Consider the following 19,834-nt stretch of genomic DNA (forward strand, 5'->3'; position numbering starts at 1 on the left):
TTATGAATGCACAAGTGCTCTTTTCACCATAACCACGTTACGTTCTCCTGCTATCCTCCCTAACTGAGTGTCTCACCCTCCCTCAAAATTCCTCAAGTGTCTGGCCTGTAAGAAAAACAGACATGATTGACATTTAGCTCTCTCCAGGCTTTATACAAACCAAGTCCTTACTCTGCCAGTGCATAATACTTCAGCTACAGACCCTAAAACCCCAACAGAGAAAAGACATCTGTTAAAAAAGGAAGAAGAAAGCCGGAAAAAAGAAAAGGGAGGACATATGGAGGGATACAGAGGAGTGATTATAGCTGAAGGCAGAATTTTCAGCACATTTCTCCAGCTGGATGCATTCCTACTTTAGTCTCTGTCAAACTCAAAGGCACGGTGCTGGAGAGAGGTGGTGTCTTGAAGAAACTGGTATTTTGAAGTTGGTGAAACGACACTACATATGAGGGTTAATGGAAAAGATAATTGTGAAAAGGCCGATGCTTACAAGCAAACGTAAAAACTCCAGAAACAAACAGAAACGTTAGAAACGGATTGGCTGAATAAGACTCACCTACAAATACAGCAGCGGAGTGATAAGAATGTGATATGACTGAAACAATGTTCAAATGCCTCAAAACAGATTAGGCAAATAAATCATTTCAACAATCACTCTCAACATTTTAGTTACTGTAAAATTGCTGTGTACAGTCACACATTAAACAGGAGCCACTATCTACAAGAACTTGGTCCACCTGGTGCGCAACATAAATGCAACTCCACCACACACTCAGGCATGAGACAACAAGGCTATACAGTTTACAGCACAAATGCTTACATCTAGAACAGTTATTAGAAAAATTCAGCACGTGATTTTAAAGACTTGGACATAACTGATGTTTTTGTTTATTAATGGTCACACATAATGCTGGTTGTGCGTTCAGCTAAATCCTAACGGCAACACATCTGCAACGTCAACACTAACACGATGAAGCTCAGGAGGTAAAGTGCTTACAACTGTCACTGTCTTAATTTTTGCAGCTTAGTAAATAAATGTTTACTAGTTAGTACTGAACACACAATACATCCTAAATACTGCACAAGCTGAAAACCAAGATACTCAGTTATTCATTAGTTGCTGAAGACAACTTTTGGGAGTCAGTTTAAACCACACGGTAGTACTGTGAATCACATAGCGGTACTGCGAAAGTAACTGGGATTTATCATCTGACATTTGGGAATCTTTGTGGTAAATTTAAAAGCGATCCCTCTCATAGATGTTTACCACCAAAATTGTGGGCCAACTAATCAACACAGCAAGAAGATACAACACAGCCCTCCCCCCAAAAATAATCCCAGTAAAAATCAGCGCAGCCGATTTTTTTTTCCTGTTTTTCACAACATGAAACTAAAAGCTCAGCTGCACAGTACAGACCCATTTGCATACATTTGTTATGCAAATTTTCAGCAGCAAATGTTATCGTTACATATCATAGTAGATAAACTGTCCTGCAGTGCTACTGTTGCTTCATTATCATCTTTGTGAGTACCCATCTTGGATGGGCTTGTTAGTTTGACGTTAAATTCCATTTCCACACCGTAAGTTGCTTAATACACTAAGAGTGCTTTGTTACTACAGTACATATTCCTAAGTACACACTTAAAACACATCAGTATCTGTAAATTCTAGAAGAAACAGGCTTTTTAGTTATTGATTGAGCCTCTCTAATAGAAACACTGTATGTTTATAGTAATAATAGCAGGACTTAAAACAGCATCTCCACTTTTTGACCATTCACATTTTCCATAAGCAATCCAAAACAGACAGTTTTCAGTCCAGAGTTGAGGCTAAACTTTATTTCCCCTGTGAGACCACGTTTGGAAGTTTACAACCTTTTATAACTAATCAAACAATATATCTAAACAGCACTGTAATACAATAACAAAGAACTATTACAATCTCTGGAGCAGGCCTGTGCATCGCTTCCTCCAAGGTTGATGCAGGAGAGGAAGGTCCACTTGAATCCTTGAAGGATTTTTATCTAGACAATACCCGGCACGTGCTTAAACATGCTGCATGTGTGTGTGTACGTATGTTCATGCAAATGACTTACAGAGACTGGAGAGAGTGAAGGTTCTTCAGTGCCGAGTTTGGCACCGTCTTCAGCTGATTATTCTGGAGCATCCTGAGGACAAATTGGAAAAAATATATCTGAATATTTCAATTATTTCAACTCTTGTTACAAAATAAATAAATTCATTTCCTGAGGTTCCCGTTCGTACACTATCACGTGGCTTCACTTTGGCTATTATTACTCGCTTTAGAAAACGGAGTTTCCCCGAGCAAATACAGACAACCTAAAATCTACAAAATCTCCCACAACTTTTGTGTGTTTAATAAACTTAAAACAACATCACATTCCTGTCTAACAATAACTCTAAAGTCTAAAGTTTGCAAACAAATATGAAGAAACCCTGACCTGAAGTGAACATTAACTTAGTCTGCCTGAAGCCAATTATTTTCATTTGTGTACTTATAAGTAACATGAATAAATCACTGGATCTGACATGCACATATAATGTTTCCATGTGTTTCTGTTTGCAGTTTCTATTCAAAACTTCCCCTGTATATCAGCAGGACTTTGAACTTTTGGCTAAGTGCACAATCTACAGGACTGTGCTTTGTTTGTCACTCCCTGTGTGCAAGCACACTAGGGTGTGCTGCCTGATGTAAATTTTGGAGTTCTAGCTTTTAAAGCAGAGCATGTACGCAGTTCTCTGTTGGGGATTCCCATATACACAGTCATAGTTGGGGAAGGGGTGGAAAACTACATTTAGTTTAAACCAAGTATATGCCCAGCCTGTCAGTAACTGACACTGCCACAATGTTCCCGCAAACTGCAATATTTACTCTCTCCCCCAGTGTGTAGAAAACACTGTCACAGCCGTAAGTGCGTCTGTGTGTGTTTGCGGGGGTATGTGAGTGTTGAGATTGGCAGAGAAGGCAAATGCTTACAGGACTTTGAGCTGATGCAGTCCAGAAAAGGCTTCGGGGTGGATGAACGACAGGTCATTTCCTGGAAGTCGACTGGGTGAGAGAGAGAGAGTCAAACTTGTATTTAAGACATTTTTCAAATGATCAAAAGCTGCAAGAGGCATTTAAGCAAAAACAGAACAGAGTGTAAGAAAACTGCAGACTCTGTTATATTTCTGAAGCTATGCATTCAGTTGAGGACTTCTTCATATCCAGCGTCTCTGCATATCATGTTCCAGCTCTCAGGGTGAACACGGGGCCTGGAGTGTCAAAGACATGCGTCTGTGCCCCTGGCCTGTTGTCACTTCATCTGTCACCCATGAGAGATTAGAGCTGTTCCTGGATATCCCCTGCTTAAATCCCTTTCTGAGCCTCCAAAGCATGACTATGAAGTGCTCTTTTTAGAGAGAGTGAAAAATAATTCACCTCTCTGAGGCTGACACAAGCAGAGTTATTCCCTTTGAACAGTGCTGCCTTGTTACATTTATCATCACACAGCTCCTTCAGAGCATTTATGAATAATTTGAGGCTAAGGGGACAACTCCCTTTCCTGTTGGAAACAGGAAATATATAGGAAATATGGGTGTAAATAAGCATGGGACAGACTGACTGGGATACAGAGACCAAGTATCCTATCTAGTCTGAGAGATTAGCAACAGATTTATCACTCTGCAATGCGAGTCAGGCCAGGCTAAATTCCCTGCAACAAGAGCTGCTGGGTGTGAGCCTGAGAATCAAGGCTGAGTGTATTAGAAGACAGTTTATCCGACTTAAAATTTGTCTTTCTCTGCATGTCACGTGTTCAAATTTATTTGAGAGATTTAATTGGTTGGATTAAGGAAGAGGTCAGGTCAGAAAGTTAGTAAACTCTACACATAAGAAGCAAAAAACACAATAGATTCAAATGCTTCCGCTCTCCCCCTTCAAGATCGTTTCCTTGTGAAGTCTTGCGTCTCTGTCGGCACTGCTGCAGATGTTGGAACAGTCTGCAGGAGTCTCGTGCTGACCACCTGCACATCCTCATTTGTCACAGCTTTAGCATGGCCCTTAAACTCATGCAGAGAGAAAACATTAACTTCTGTGTCAAACTGACCCGACCTTCATGCAGAAGACCATCAGTTGTGATACAAGCAGGGCTGGGGTCCAGAGAGCAAATATCAGACTGGGTGCTTCTCATTTGATCATTGACAGGGATTGTGCACTACCCCCAGGCTTGTAAAGCCCTGAGGCATCTGAGGGAAAACCTTTGGCGGAAACTTTCTAAACCATGGCGCGTGCCATAACGTCATCGCACACTTTCCAAAATGAAATTCAAGTTCAAGGGTTTACATTTTGTTACTGGGGGAAATCAACGGTGCGTTGCAAATGTGCGCCTGCAAGTGGTCAGAACAGGATTTCTAAGAAGCGCTTCACATGAGCCGAGCTCATGGTGAAGTTTGAGCTGAGTAACAAACCTGTCATACATTTACTGTGGTGTTATACTTTTTTGTTATACATGTTCTTTAAACACTAAGCAGTTTTCTTATAGTTACATGTACGCATATTGTACCACAGATGATTAATACAGAACCTTCCTGAGAAAAAGATATTTTGTCATTATCTAAGTAATTTAGTGGTGATTTCTAGTGGTACAAACTGGATGCAACGGACAAAGAAACATCAGGTAACCTTGCAAGATTTGTACATAATGGGCCTTGTGCTGTAGATTAGCAAACTATATCTACAATATTAAACTTATTAAATCTGCTTTCTGTTAGAGTTTATATCTGTTCACATGAAACAGACTTAAAAATATTACAATTTAATTGCAGAATACCATCAAGCCATTTTATGCATCACAGTAAATCAGGCACAGCCACTTTGCTGCAAGCTTATCAAGTGCAATACATGAAGCAGTGAAGTTCCTGGTCAGACAAATCAGACAGATTAAATATTCCTGCTTCAATAGTCAAATTGGGTCCACTGTTGACTTTATCACAAAATCAAAAAGCATGAAAAACATGTTTTCAATATTTGTTTCTTTTTTTCTGTTAGAGTCATCTAAATAACTTGACAAATTCTGATTTTGGACTTGCATGATACGCATGTTAACATGACCTTAACATTTAGTATTAACTGTGAATGTTTGCCAGCTATTAGAGGCTGCTACCTCACACTTTGAGACAAACCCAATTATAACCTCCAAAGCAGAAGCCCGTAATTCACAACACCAACAAATCAACCAATAAATCTAAACATTTGTTTCACTTCCGACTTAAAGGTTGTCACAATGATGTCTTGCAACAGAATTTGGACTTCTAATTATTAAAGACCAGTCTGCAGGTATAGTCGTGACTGTAGCAAGTTGGCACACGCATAAAGACGCCTATAAATCAAACATGACATTAATCTTGTCAGTAACTGTTGAGTCACTCTTGTTCATTTCCAACAGATAGTGACCAATGTGGCTAATTCGATCACACAACCCAGAGCTTGTGGTGACTGTCACAAGCCGCTAATTACGACGCGCAAACACAGTTTGACAAATCGTTCAGGTTTCTCAACATTAAAAAGGTTCCCCGCCTCTTGCATCTTTCAGCAAATTCAGCACATGTCCCCTCAAGGCTTTGATGGATTTCACTGAGGAAAGGCTAAATCCTTTCCTTGTGCAATACCACTCCCACAGGTCTGCCTCTGTCAACAGCAAATTCACTAGAAAATGCACAGTTTTGTAGCAGTAAATAAAAACAACACGATTACTTTCTATCTGGTAAACTACTGTGGGTAAATCAAAACAAGGACCCCCTCCCACACATGTGTAATGCACACCTGTTTGTACAACTATTAGTACAGTTACCTGTGATTATACAGGCCTGACGTCATTTCCTATCTACACACAGCAGACGCAGTCCTATGGTTTGGATTTGAACTCCTCTGGTTTATCATCTGATAGTGAACAATAACAATTTGAACGTGATCTGAGCCGTATCGTCTTCTGCCCAGCAATAATGGCTGGAACTTCAACTTCTCAGAAATGAAACCATGTTATAAAAGCAGGAATACGGAGTAAATCCCATCACAGAACCACCATTTCTTCTTTATATACTTTATAACTCAACAATTTTCATTACACTGTAATATATTAACTTTACTTAAAAAGAAACTAAAAAAACAAAAAACAAATACATAAGCTTACATTTACTAAAATAATATGCCAGATTCTGCAACTTATAATTATCAGAAATAAAGAAACTTTTATGTAACCATTTCAATGCACAAAAGAGAAAAAAGATGTGGACCATGCGGCTGCAACCAAAAATATTTAACAAGGATGACTAAAAATAATAAACACATTAATGTTTTAAATCTTTGTGTCACGAAACTAAACATATCAATGCTGACTGACTCAGTTGAGTGCAATTCCCTCTTGATACACAGAGAGCCAATCAGTCACAGGTTACTTTAAAGAATATAAACAAACAGTGAGGGAGACAGAAAATACCTCTGTCATCACGTCTGTTGAGCTTTGTTGTGCGCCATTGGCAAGAAAGAAAAAGAGTGAAGAAGATTGCGTGACTAAGAAGGAGGGAATATTCCTCCCTTTTCTGTGCTCCTGTTCTGTAAAGGGACGGCCTGCACTTTTTTCTTTTTTCCCCCCTTCTCCTCCTGATCTCTTTCTCCCCCTGTTTTTTACCCTCAGGGCCCATGCATTGGTTGACTGACACTGCTGAAGCCCTAAAGCGAAACAGTCGTCCACCAGAATTCACTGAATACTGAAGACTGATACTGCTGATTTGCTCTGAGAAAGAAATGTAAAAAAACAAAAACAAAAAATAAACAGGGGGAGGGGGGGGGGGGGGGGGGTTAAAAACACAAAAAATGAGCTAAGGGTTTTTATCAATAGACCCCTGGAAATGCCTTCTCCGGAAACAGACAGCTCATCGGCAGTCAGACAGTTTTGATGATCTAAGACGAGACAGAAGTGGCAGCGAGACTGGGTGGGTTTTTTTGGCCTTGTTTCCATAGAAACCATTGTTTTGCCCTCTTCCTTCCTGCCTTGCATTCCTACACACAATGCGATGAAAAGTAAATTGCCCCTTCCACAAAGCAGGTTTGAGTGGTACACTCGATGAAGATTCTGCCGACTGAAAGATGCACAAGGGGCTTGAAAAAACAACAACAAAAAAAGTACACAACCGCATCGAGTCAAGTGGAGCTGGAACTGCCCGAGTACGTTCACTCGCTGGTCATTTTTCTCGGGGCTGCGTGTTACCTGATACCAGGTAGACAGATTTTTATCTCTGGCACTCAGCAGTGCCGAGCCAGACAGCAAAGTATTTAAAGAGCAAAGAAATAACACCCACGAAGATTAGATGGAACTCCACTCCAACAAAGCCCCAGAGCACAGATGTGCTGTTGCCACCCTGATAATCCCTTAAAAGCAAAAATCCACACAGGATGTCACATGATCGTTGCCTCAATGCATGTTGTCTTACCTCACCTTTTTAATTGAGCATTACTGCACCTTTTATTATTGCCCTTGCTCAATTCGTGAATGGTGAGTGATTCGTAACCTCAGTTAATGCTACGCTTATCTCCCTCAGCTAAGAGGAAGGGCACGCTCTGTGCACTTTACAGTGCAAGCTAAAATACCCAGGTGCGTATCATAAAGACCAGCCCTCATGTCAACACTGCACAGAATAAATACATCATTTAGAGGGGGCATGTACTCACAGTTCTTCGAGATAGGGGAAGGTTTTGAATACGTATGCTGGAAGCTCAGTGATGTTGTTCATGCTCAGGTCACTGTGGAAACAGGAAAAAAATTTGTTTGAGTTCACCGATACATTTGCAAAGATCACTTTTCATTCATTCGAGACTCTTGTTTTTTTTTTTAAGTTGCTTTCTTGGCTTGATTTTGCACTCATTTTCCAAGTGTTCACTTTTATGTTGATTATAATAGTTATCCCCTCATTTTCAACAGCTGTAAAGTATTCATTTAACCCTAGATTTAAATAGTAAAATACGCAAAATAAAGTTTTTCTTAGTTGCAAAATAACTTCCACGTGAAATCATCTGTCTATGAAGCCTGATTTTATCACATAAACTAAACATGCAGACAAGAGATATTACCGTGATGGAAGATTTTGATTGCCATTGCAGCCTATTTACACAAACAATAGGGTCGTTAGATCATTCGTCCCCAACGGCAGCTTTCTATCTTTGACTGTGCCTGCATGACTCTTCAACTTCCACCAAAAAAACCCTTGAAAAAGCCCTTCTCTTTAGCCGCAGGGATCTTCATTTTTCAAATCAACAAGTAAAGATAGGCATGTAGCAGCATGAAAAATATGCACAGAGGACTTGATTTGCTTCCCCATCAAACCTAAAGTGTGTGTGTGTGTGTGTGTGTGTGTGTGTGTGTGTGTGTAAGCCTGTGTTTACATATTAATAATAATAATAACTTTAAATGTAAGACTCTATTGTGTTTAGAACTGGCGGTACAATGTTTTCAGCTGGTGATGAAAAGTAAGCGTCCCCAAGAATAAAAGAGCGGAAAGGACGTCTTGGGGTTTACTGCGGATATCACGTCTGGATGCCTACTCCTAATATGTAAAGAGACATCAATCCACAACAGAGACGGATAAAACATCCAGTATTCGCGAATGAAGCAACCCCCTGCACCCCGCTCTCTCTCCCCTCTCACTCCTTTCACTCCCTGAGTGGCCATCTTGAATTTCACTGCCAGATCTCTCTTGGACCTTGTGTGTGGGCCCCTGAATCTTACAAGGATCATATTGCTCTTCCTCTGCAGACCCAGATACACACACACACACACACACACACACACACACACACACACACACACACACACACACACACAGATACACAGCCAGGCAGACACACAAACACACACAAAAGCCTTAAAAGGCAGGCCCTGACAGAACCCTCATCATCCCTGCAACCTACAGCATGTCCCATCTCCATTTACCTGGTTATCCAGTTACCATATAGACTAAATAGACACAAACACACTTGTATCAACAGTCCTTATGGTTTTGTTCCTACACTGACAACATCTCAAGTGGTGTTTCCCAACCACGGCTGCAATGGTCAGATGGATACATCCTTAACCACATTTTTTAACCTTTTGACTAAATCATCCACGCAGACTGTTGAGTGGCCTAAACCACATGCCGTTCTGGGGAGTACAGGAGGCTTGAATGACTCTATCACACTTCCTTCCCTCCCACTGTGTCTGGCTGCTTTACTCATCAAGGTCCTGGCCTGTCCCTGCTAAGACAGATTGAAGAGGACACTAAAACTGCAGCTGTGATAAATGGTGACAAGCCTAAACGCTTCTACAAACAGGTATCTGCAAATTTCTATCCCGTGTGCTGTTTGGCTTCATTTTAGCAGCAAGGAAAGAGATAATCTGAGAAAGGTATGAGATGTGCTAAGAGAAGAGGAAAATATGGAGAGCTAAGGTGAAGCAGGGATATATATTCTTAAAGTCAAAACATAGGATCTTAAAAAAATGCAATCTAAATCTGCCAGATAAATTGGGTCAAGGCAAGCAAGCGCTTGCCATGTCACAAAAATACTACATATAAAACTGTGCTGAAAGGGTTGGCACCCACACAGACATTGTTTAAAATATTTAAAACATCTCTGAAACTTCTTACATTCAAAAGTAATTATAAAAAAAAAAACTACAACAACATAGCTATTTGTGACCTAGAACCAATTTCAGGCAATTTTTGGCATCTTTTTAAAATCATCAGATTAAGAAATTAAACAAAGCACAGGTCTGCAACCTACAGCCTGTGGGTTCAAACTGAGTACAGGTATAAAAATTGCTAAATTACCACAAACACAGTCTTAACAGCAAGCTTACATGTCAGTACTTACACCTGATAACTACTGGGTGTACCTGTTGCTCAGCCCCTTTAACCACATGATTCATCTCTCTTGGGAAACAGTGTGACAAAATTTCAGAGAGAACAAGAGGACTTATAAGAAGAAGGAAATAAAAAAGCACTTGCGCTGATTCTCCAGAGAGCTAGCTGTCTGACCAAATCTAAACAGGAACCGTGAAAGGGCTTTAATTAGGGTCTGAGGCCAAGATGCCAAGAACTACTGTAAAATAACTCGAGAGGTCATCGGTTCCTGTGGGACACTTCACCGGAAGAGAAAACAATCGCTGCAGTGCTTCACAAATCAAGCTTGCATGACAGGGCCAAAACACAAAAAAGGGGTTGTGTGAGGCACTTTTTATATCCTTTTTATATGCTCCTAGGTCTCGGATTTTCCAGATCTTGTGTTGTAAGAGCAAAAAACTAAAACATACAGACTACTGGAGCACACTGTGCCACCTTTTTCCTCAGTCTGTAGATTGATGGCTGATCTACTGCATTCTCCGTGTGTGACACTTTCCACCAGTTAGATAAAGAAATGTACAATAAGCAGAAAATGGTAGAAACCTTAATAGAAATATTTGACTTTTTTAAAATAGTCATTCACTGGGTAAATATTTTTAAATTCAGATCTTTGTTTTTTCAAAATGTGGAAATATACTCTGCTTCAGTGCCTGATACCCTCATGACATACTCACAGCAAAAGCTAAGCAATGCTTTCATGCCACACAATTACATAAAGAAGACATTAACTGCCCCAAAAACTGATTCAATTACACATGAGTATGGAAAAATTTCAACTGTGCTGCTAAAGGCTTGTCAGCTGGGATTGATCCCCATAGACTCGGCATTCTCGTGATGCCTCTAACAATCACAAATTTGAGTTATTGTTTTTGTTTATGTGACAAACAAATTGCAGGACTTCTTGGTAAGTTCTTAAAGTCACCCAACAGCCACTGGCTTTCATGAATGACTATTTGTGGGCCTCAAAAAAACACAAAACTATCCAGTAAAGAAGCAGAAATATAGCAACAGCCAGCAGCCCTCCAACCACAAGCGCACCTTACTCTGAGTCTACTTTGTTCAGTGAGGGGCTGAAAGAAGAGAGCAGCTTGCATGTGAGCAGTTGCCTGGCTAAAGGCCTCTGAAACGCTCCACTCCACTGAGCTGGACTAAGAATTAACTGATAATTACAACTAGAGCAGGGCGATATAACCAAAAATATTTATCACGATATACATTTGAAAATTTGCGATAACGATATAACTGACGATATAATTGACACTAGACAAAATACTTTACAACTCCACAACTTTATTATTGCAAAAAAAAAAACCATCAATGTATTTGCACTTAAACAAGCAGCTGTTTTTTATGTGCATTAAAGTTATATAAAAATTTAACAGTGCAAATTCCTCACTGACAGTTTAACCAAAAGGCATTTCCAGTGAAAATTGGCTGACATATCGTGAGCATAACAATGTATAATATCCACAAAACTTAAAAAGAGGTTATACACACACACGCACAATATGGTAATATTATGTTGAAGCACAGTACGCATCACTCCGCGAGGCTCCTGCGTAGAATAGCCGTAACGCTCCGACAATCCATCAAGTGGTGCGACTTCGTAGCTTAGCAAAGTCGTACTAAAACATTTGACAGATTTTCGAGCGCCGTGTACCACATAAAATCGTTTTGAGGTCAGTAAACACAACCAGAATTCATACATAAAGCACACGGGATTATAAGGGGCACTGTCGATTTTCAGAAAAATCAAAGGATTGATTTTAAGTGTGCCGTATTTTCCAAAAAAAAAAAAAAAACTAAGTAATGACAACGGCCCGCTAGCATGCTCTACCAAAAATAGTGCATTGTTGTGTATCTGATGGACGAAAGCTGCATGCAGACGTGGTCAAGGCCCCGACTATATTCTGGTGGCTGCTTCCTGAAGGATAACGTGCCGTGTCACAAAGTTCAGATCATCTCAAAATGGTTTGTTGAACATGGCAATGAGAACTCAAACACCCTCCACGGTCACCAGATCTCAACCCACTCCCGCAGGGATGTCAAACTCAGATTAAATTCTGGGCCACAATCTATACACTTTGATCTTATGTGGGCTGCAGAAGTAAAACTACAGTTTCTCTCACTGTGAATACGTTTTACTATACATTTAATCAATGAACTATACACTCAATCTTAATGTAAGAAGAGAAGAGCATTTTCAATATTATTTCAGAGAATATATACGTGGTAAAGAAATGCTGCTGTGGTAAAAAGAAATTTGTCAGCATTACCTAAGCCATATGTGTCAAACTCAAGGCCCGCGGGCCAGATCATTTTATATAGATTTATTATTACTGTTATGCATGGCCCGGCAATATGAGGTGCTAATAACACACAAACAACAGATCCCATAATGCAGTGCTGCAGCCTCCTTTTCGAATGCTAGGCTACCCAGGAACATTCCCGCGTCAATCAAGTCAAACTTCTGTTATTGCAAAGCTAGCCCTCACAACGGCGAAGAGAAAAGTTGATTCTGAAAACAGAGCCTTTCAGCACCGGTGGGAGGCTGAATATATGTTTACAGACATTGCTGGTAAACCCGTGTGTCTTATTAGTGGAGCTAATGTGGCTGTAATTAAGGAATTTAATTTAAGACGGCACTACGAGACAAAACGTCAGGATAAGCTGAAAAACCTAAATGCAGAGCAGAAACTACAGAAAGTAGAAGAGCTAAAGAAGAATCTGACATTTCAGCAGACGTTTTTCACCAGAGCAAAAATCACAAAGTGAAGCTGTTGTGAAAGCAAGTTTTATAGTAGCAGAGGAGATAGCCAAATCAGCCCGGCCATTTACCACTCTAAAGTGCTGCATGATGAAGGTGTGCGACGTCTTGAGTCCAGTCGAAACGCAGATTTTGGCAAATGTCAGCCTGGGGAGAAATACGATTGCTGATCGGGTTTGTGAGATGGCCACTGATTTAAGAACACAGTTGTGTGAAAGAAGCAAAACCTTTATTGCATACTCTCTTGCTGTGGATGAAAGTACAGACATGATGGGCATTGCGCAGCTGGCCATCTTCATCCGTGAAGTGGAAATATTGGACATTAAATTGATTCACGGGACAACGACAGGAAAAGACATTTTTTAAAAAGTATGTCAAAGTGTAACCGACATGAAACTGCCCTGAGACAAACTTGTTGGACTTACAACAGATGGAGCACTGGTGTTGTGCGGTGAAAAAAAGTGGACTAGTCGGCGGGATGTGAGTAAATATACAGGAGGAGAACTGTACCGGTGAGTTAACAGCATATCACTCACTTCATCATACACCAGGAAATGTTGTGGTAAAGTCCTAAAAATGGAGCATGTAATGATCACCGTAATGCAAACCGTAAATTTTATCTGAGCTAAAGGTTTAAATCACTGTCAATTTCAGTCTTTTATGTGGGAAATAGATTCAGAATTTGCCGACATTCCTTATCATACAGTATGATGCGGTGAAGGCATTTCAAGTGAAGCTATCACAAATGCACCAGTACAACCTTGCCTTTTTGACAAGTAATGTTGAACCAAGTCAGCGCAACAGTGTTCCCAAATGCGCACTTTGCTGATAAACTGAGTGCACTGAGTTCGCACGGAGCTTTGGTGACTTTGAAGCACATAAAGAGAATTTCGGGCTGCTTCGCAACCCATTTATGTGGAAACTGCACCTGTGCAGATTCAGATGGAGCTGCAGTGTAATGGTACACTCAAGGCAAAGTACAACACTGAATGGCCCGCCCAGTTTATTAGTTCCATTCCTGAAGCAATGCCCCAGCTCAGTCTACACGCGGCTCGAACCTTGTGTATGCTTTCATTTTTTTTTTTTCTGGGGTTTTTGGCAGCATGTTCATATTTCTAACTTGCATAATTTTGACAGGATATATTTTTATGAAGAGCAAAATATTTAAAGTTAAAGTTTATTTTTTAAAGTTTATTTATTCTGGAATAATATTCCTGTCTGTTTTTATTCATATTTATGTTTAAAAAAACATTGTTTTAGTGTGTTCAATAAATGTTTATCTTGTTTGGCCCGCAACCTAAAGTGTGCAATGAGTTTTGGCTGTAAGAAGTAAATGCGTAAAATTACAGAAATTAAAAGGTAAAGGGAGAGTCGGGCTCTATCCTAGCAAAGTTAGGATAGAGCCTAACGAATAAAGTGTCAGACAGTCTTTAATGGGCTACAGGAAAAATAAAATACAGCTTTTAGAACAATAGATTAAATGTAACTAATGTACTACTGACCTACCAATTTCTGGAAGAACTGAAAATGTGCACAAAAGCCCATCCTGTTATAAAGATATGCGATGGCATTTATGAGGGTATTACTCTGAGCTATGGCGCAGGTTGCACAGCAACACTGCAGTTAAACTGTTATATTGTAAACTATTGCACAGGGCAGTAACTGATTGTCAAGTTTTGCAAATGCTGTTGGAGTGATTAAAAAAAATAAACAACGAACCACAATTTCAGGTAAAAAATTTTAATTGCAGTTCGAATCTCAGATTAACAGTTAAATGTGGCCATGAATCATTCATGTTTTCTTAAACATTTGGTCATTTAATGTTAAAAATATTAAAATAAAGGAACCCAATTAAAAGCAACTATTATGGGGAAAAACAAATAGAGAGTCGAAACAGCTCCACTGAACGTTTGGTTTTTTGTTGTTTTTTACTTTAATCTGGTAAATTAATTACTTTTTGAGAATTTTAAATGACTGGTCTCTACTTCACTGGTTGACTTATTTTACAAGAAAAGTAAGTATCACCCTTCACAAATGACTCCATTACATCAGTGATGTGGAGCCTCATAATTCACTCATAACATATAATTAAGGTTGTTAAACAGTTCAAGATACTGAACACAAAACATACAATTAGATTAATTCTAGAGAACACTTCACAATAATTTAGCACGACAGCAAATAGACAACATGATGATAAGCATTTCATGTGTATGTGTGAGACAAACTGGTGGCTCTGGTATATTAATGGCCAACAAAGCATGGTGGATGACTCATTTTAGTATTGAAGTACTTAATCCACCAACTAGTTGGTGGGTAAGCTACCAGGCTAATAGCTGTAGTTCAAGTCCACCCACAGGACAAGAGATCTACTGGAGAGGCAGCTGAATCCAATCATTTAACATCCACCATATTACCTAAGTGCCACCCCTAAGCTGATTTCCCAGACTGTCATTTGCATATCACCTGCCACAGATTAGATTCATTTTCAAGGATGTGGTCTCACATCCTTTTGAGTTACCCTAAAACCTCTTCCAGTTATCTCTCTTTGACATTATAGAAGACCAGACACTTAAGTAAAAAATCTGAAACCCTGAGTTTCTTGTAGAGGTTTGAAGAGAATTTCTGAAAAATCTCTGAACGTTTGAAGCTTTGCAGGTGGAGGACGGAAATAGGTATACCAATAAAGCTCAGTGTTAAGAACTCAGAGAGGATGTTGATATTCTTCCATCCACAGCTCATCCTGTTTGGAAGCAGGAACTACTTACTGGCTCCTTTCACCTCTGCTGACCAAGAACAAAAGTATCATTCAGTTAAAAATGGATTGAGGGCACCAGTGGTGAAGTCGGCAAGCTCTACCAGCAGAGTGCAAGACCCATGACGCCACCCCTCCATTCGCCTCCCAAGTCTCAGGCACCCTCACGCTATGAAAGGACCTAACATTACTGAGATATCAGCTCTAATAATGCCTCTATGCTTGCTTAAAATACACACGTTTGTGCAGACACTGTAGCAAAAGAGAAACCTATGTGGACACTCTGTGACAGGTACACTACAAGAGTGTTTGCCTTGTCACTGGCTGAGGGGCCTCTTCTTCCATCTGTTTTTCTGTGACAGGCCTGGTTCCATTATAGAAGCCAAAACTCAAGCCCCTGTGGGCTGAAGGTAAGAGTCCACGCCAACAATGTCATATGATTTATTGTAAAAATGCGTTGTCTCCCATTACCACGTTTATTTTTTCCTTCATGACAACGATACACTATTCCACAACATTGAGATCATTTCCTTACCTTTGGGCACTGAATCTGCTGCTGTGAGCGAGCACACTTGTGTTTGTTTCTTCACACACCTTCTTTCCTGATGCTGGAACCCACCAGCCTGGATATAAAAGGTTCTACTTTTGGAGTGTTTCTGATTCTAAACACATGATAAACAAATGGCCCTTACTGTAGTGACAAAATGCTCATATGAGACATTTCCTTTACACTTCAGCGGGCCATTGTGGGTGCATTAGCCCTGAGAGAAGGAGCCTTTGCAGCTGCAATATGTCTCACTAATCCATCATGATCCCTAACCCCCCCTTGCTCCACATACAAAAGACAGAGAGCGTAAGAGAGGACAACTAAAGTTCAAGAGACCAGGAAGGGGAAAAAAGAGAGGGGGACAAGCAACATACTTTAAGTCTCAAATGAATACATTAAGCGGTTTAAAATGTGTCACAGAGCATTTAGATTGCTATGAGTAGGACAAACTATGAGAACCAAAGACACCACAAGCTCGCAAACAACACAGTGTTTTCCTTTTTGGCATAAAACTAGCCAACAGAGTAGCATGGAGAGCAGCAGTGTTTTTCTGTGAAAACACTGCACCATATTGTAATTCAGATGTCATAATACAGTGGTGAACCTTTTATTTTGTTTTTACCCAGAGGAGCAAGTATGCCGAGAGGTTCAGCTGTAAGCCTCATGCGCCATGCAACCATTTCCCCTCTGTTTAGTTCACCTCACACCTTCAACAATGGGAATTTCAAGTGGTACACTGTCCATTCTGGTGCAGCAGGGCTTTGGCCGCCATTCTTAGAAGGCAGCACAGCAGCACAGAGGTTTCAACAAACAAGCCTCTACACTTTTCTGAAAGTCGCATGCACTTTTGCACATTTAACAAGGCCCAAACTCAAAATGGCTGTTCGTATGTGTGAAGCTCGAGTGTGTTTTTCACGCGGGAACTGGCAGAGTCAGTGACTAAAGCGTTACTTTAGTTTGTGATTAACCCAGAAGTTGTGACACAATCTTTTTCTTCGTGGGCCAGTCATCAACTGTATCTGCACTGCTCCATAAAAGACCAAACCTACCTGGTCTCTATTTGCTCAACTTGTTGTAAAAATGAGTGCAGCAGTTAAACATAGCCAGACTTGCTGTGAGAATGTGATAAAGGAACAGGCTTGACTCCTTATTTTATTGTTTCAATCTTACAGTAGAGGGAACAAGACACTGCTGGCTACCATCCATGCATTACTCACCCAAATCTAGCCCTATTTGTGATCACAGCATTTGGTGCATTACTCGGTGATTCAGTCATTTTTCCCACAAAAACCTTTAGAGAAACAGTTGGATAAGTTGTGGCTTTACCTGGAGGATTTATTTTAAATATATTTGTCATACTTGTGTGTACATGTCAGGAGCTAAACCAATGTTTAAATATAATATTTCCACATAGACTATCCATGCAGTCTGCACAGATGACAAAAGACAGAGAGAGTAAGACGGAGGTTACCCATGGTTCAGGTAAAGCAAAAATCAAGAGAAACTTTAACTGTATTTGGCCCCTAAATGGACAGTGGTTTTGTAGCGCTTTTCTACTCAATTTGAACACTCTAAGCGCTTTCTTACAACAAGCCTCATTCACCCATTCATACAAACACTTTTAACCCAACATTCACCCCTGACTGATGCATCGGGGTAACTCTGGATTCAGTATTTTGTGGGATCCAGGGATCGAACCACAAAACCTTCCAATTTACCTCCTGAGCCACAGCCACCCCCCTGGAGAACATTTCATTGATCATGGCAAAAGTCAGACATCACGGAGTTCAAATGTACTTTAAAAAGGCTTCCTGAAGCTGGGCAGTATTTAACCATAACAATCGTAAATAGGTAAATATGTGTATTTCATTTCTTTGCAGTGTGTTTTCCTTTTTCCTTTATGTTGTCATGCACCATAGACGACAGTTTTGCATTAGATCAAGTATTGCAGAATCAATGTATCGTGGGAAGCTTCATAGTAGCATCATAAATCTTTCACTTCTCAGTGTCTACTGCTTTCACTCTATGATTAGTAGCAGATATTTTCTCATAAGGAACCACTTTTAGTAGCAAACCACGCAAAAAGTTTCAACCTGTGCTTAAAAATGACTTTATTCACCTCTTCTGGAAACAGTTTATACAGATCCATCTATCAGCTGATTCCCTGTTTTAAATAATAACTGATAATCTAGTTAATTATTAGCTGCAATCATTACACATGTCATTACAACATTAATGGAGGCTGTGGTGCTATACTGATGCTATAATAGTGATAAGTCCTGAAGATTCAGCTGTGTATAGTTTGTTTCTGAACTATGCCAGGCTTTTGAGTGTTGTGATGCTTTAGATAACAGGTCAGCCTTTGTAAGTCCGAAATCCTAAAATCCACGGCAGGACATTCCCTCCATCTGCACTAAGTTTACCCGGTGATGTTCAATGGCCATCACTCACTTACGTCGTAAACACAGTACAGTAAACGATGAGGCAGGTTTTAAGTGTGCAAATAGCTTGTGTTTCATCATAGATGCTTGGCTGTCACTTACAGGTAGTAGGTGAAAGTACTGAGCCCGGTTGGGACGGCGGTCAGCCCTCTCCCGGAGCAGTCTGCACCCCCATCTTCATCGCAGCTGCATGAGAGCGAACAAACGGCCGTCGACTGCCCTTGACCGGTGGCACCGGGGCGAAGCAAACACCACAAACAGACCCAAAACAGATCCACACGCATTTTCTCCTCTTCGGTTCAGGTGGAAGCGACGGTAGAGGGGGGAAGAAGTGGGGCCTTTGTTTGCGGTTTAATCTACTCCGGACGTCGTCTTCTTCTCATGTGGTTTGGTAGGTTGTGAACCATGAAGAGGTGAAGCCTAACCGACGCTTTTCAAAACAAAACCCCAGCGGTTCAAACACTTCATACATTCACAACCCCGACCACAGAAAACAAAAAGCAAAAAAAAAAAATGTACCCACAAAAGCGTTTAGCTAGCTCAAAACACAAACACTGCCTTCGAAGACGGCCAGTTTACCTTGGTGGGAAACATTTCTCAACCCGTGTGTCGTATTAGTCCGTGAAAATAAAAGTAGCTCTGCTGGCGACAGGAGCGGTAGCGTACCTTGCGTTTTTTTGCGTTTTCGCTGTCCCATTAAATAACCCCCCCTCTGTAAAAGAAAAGAAGAAGAAAAACACTAGCAGTGCTTGTTAGTGCGTCGCTGAAAGGCTGGTCCGGGGGGCAGTCAGGTCCTCAGCTAAACATAGCGGACGTTTGCGTCCCGGTTTGTTTCCTTGCGGGAGATCACCGTCAGTTTTCAGCCATTCCTCACGTTCCTCTCCTGTGCTCCTGACATCAACAGCATGCTTGTAGCTCGGCAGGCACCCTACCGGACAACCTGCAGCACTGGGCCCGGCCTGTGTAACACTGAAACCTGCACCACCGCATCAGGCAGCCAACCACTGCACACTCCCCCACTACACACACACACACACACACACACGCGCGCGCGTCAGGTAAAAGTGCTCACACATGCATGGAGGACCAGTACGGCTGCAAATTTTCTTGCATGATTGTGCTGCTGTGCATAGCCAGCTGCTTCTTCAGCCTTTCAATTGTATATAAGCATGAAAACTTCTCAAGAGTAATCGTGCAGTAAACATGTGTGAACATGCGCGCAACATGCATTAATGTACTTTAATGGTTGTTACATGCACAGGTAGTTCATGATGCAAATACACAACCCAGTCTTATATATGTAGTTTTACATTATATTTAAGATAAGATATAAATTATTATACAGGTAGAACATCTCTGAATAATCATCACCAATCCAAAAGATTGTT

The 19,834-nt window shown here is 40.6% G+C and overlaps 1 protein-coding gene across 3 annotated transcripts in view; it reads right to left on the reverse strand.

The window, feature by feature from the left end:
• Positions 1–19,429, reverse strand: part of lgr4 (leucine-rich repeat containing G protein-coupled receptor 4) — a 33,221-nt gene extending 13,792 nt beyond the window's left edge. Inside the window, exons 1-5 of one of the 3 annotated variants that reach the window (XM_085455377.1) lie at positions 19,026–19,428; positions 18,549–18,876; positions 7,730–7,801; positions 2,999–3,070; positions 2,097–2,168 (exon numbers count right to left, since the gene is read on the reverse strand). In XM_085455377.1, coding sequence (XP_085311503.1) covers positions 2,097–2,168; positions 2,999–3,070; positions 7,730–7,801; positions 18,549–18,730 — 398 coding nt within the window. In that variant the 5' untranslated portion in view covers positions 18,731–18,876; positions 19,026–19,428. Of the gene's footprint in view, positions 1–2,096; positions 2,169–2,998; positions 3,071–7,729; positions 7,802–18,548 lie in introns of all 3 variants that reach the window. The other 2 variants (XM_085455371.1, XM_085455381.1) reach the window with 2 other exon arrangements.
• Positions 19,430–19,834: the final 405 nt, after the last annotated feature.

This window comes from Copadichromis virginalis, linkage group LG1 (assembly GCF_057382275.1).
Source record: "Copadichromis virginalis isolate Kocher_CV1m ecotype Utaka linkage group LG1, C_Virginalis_male_GT1.1, whole genome shotgun sequence".
NCBI classification, from domain to species: domain Eukaryota; kingdom Metazoa; phylum Chordata; class Actinopteri; order Cichliformes; family Cichlidae; genus Copadichromis; species Copadichromis virginalis.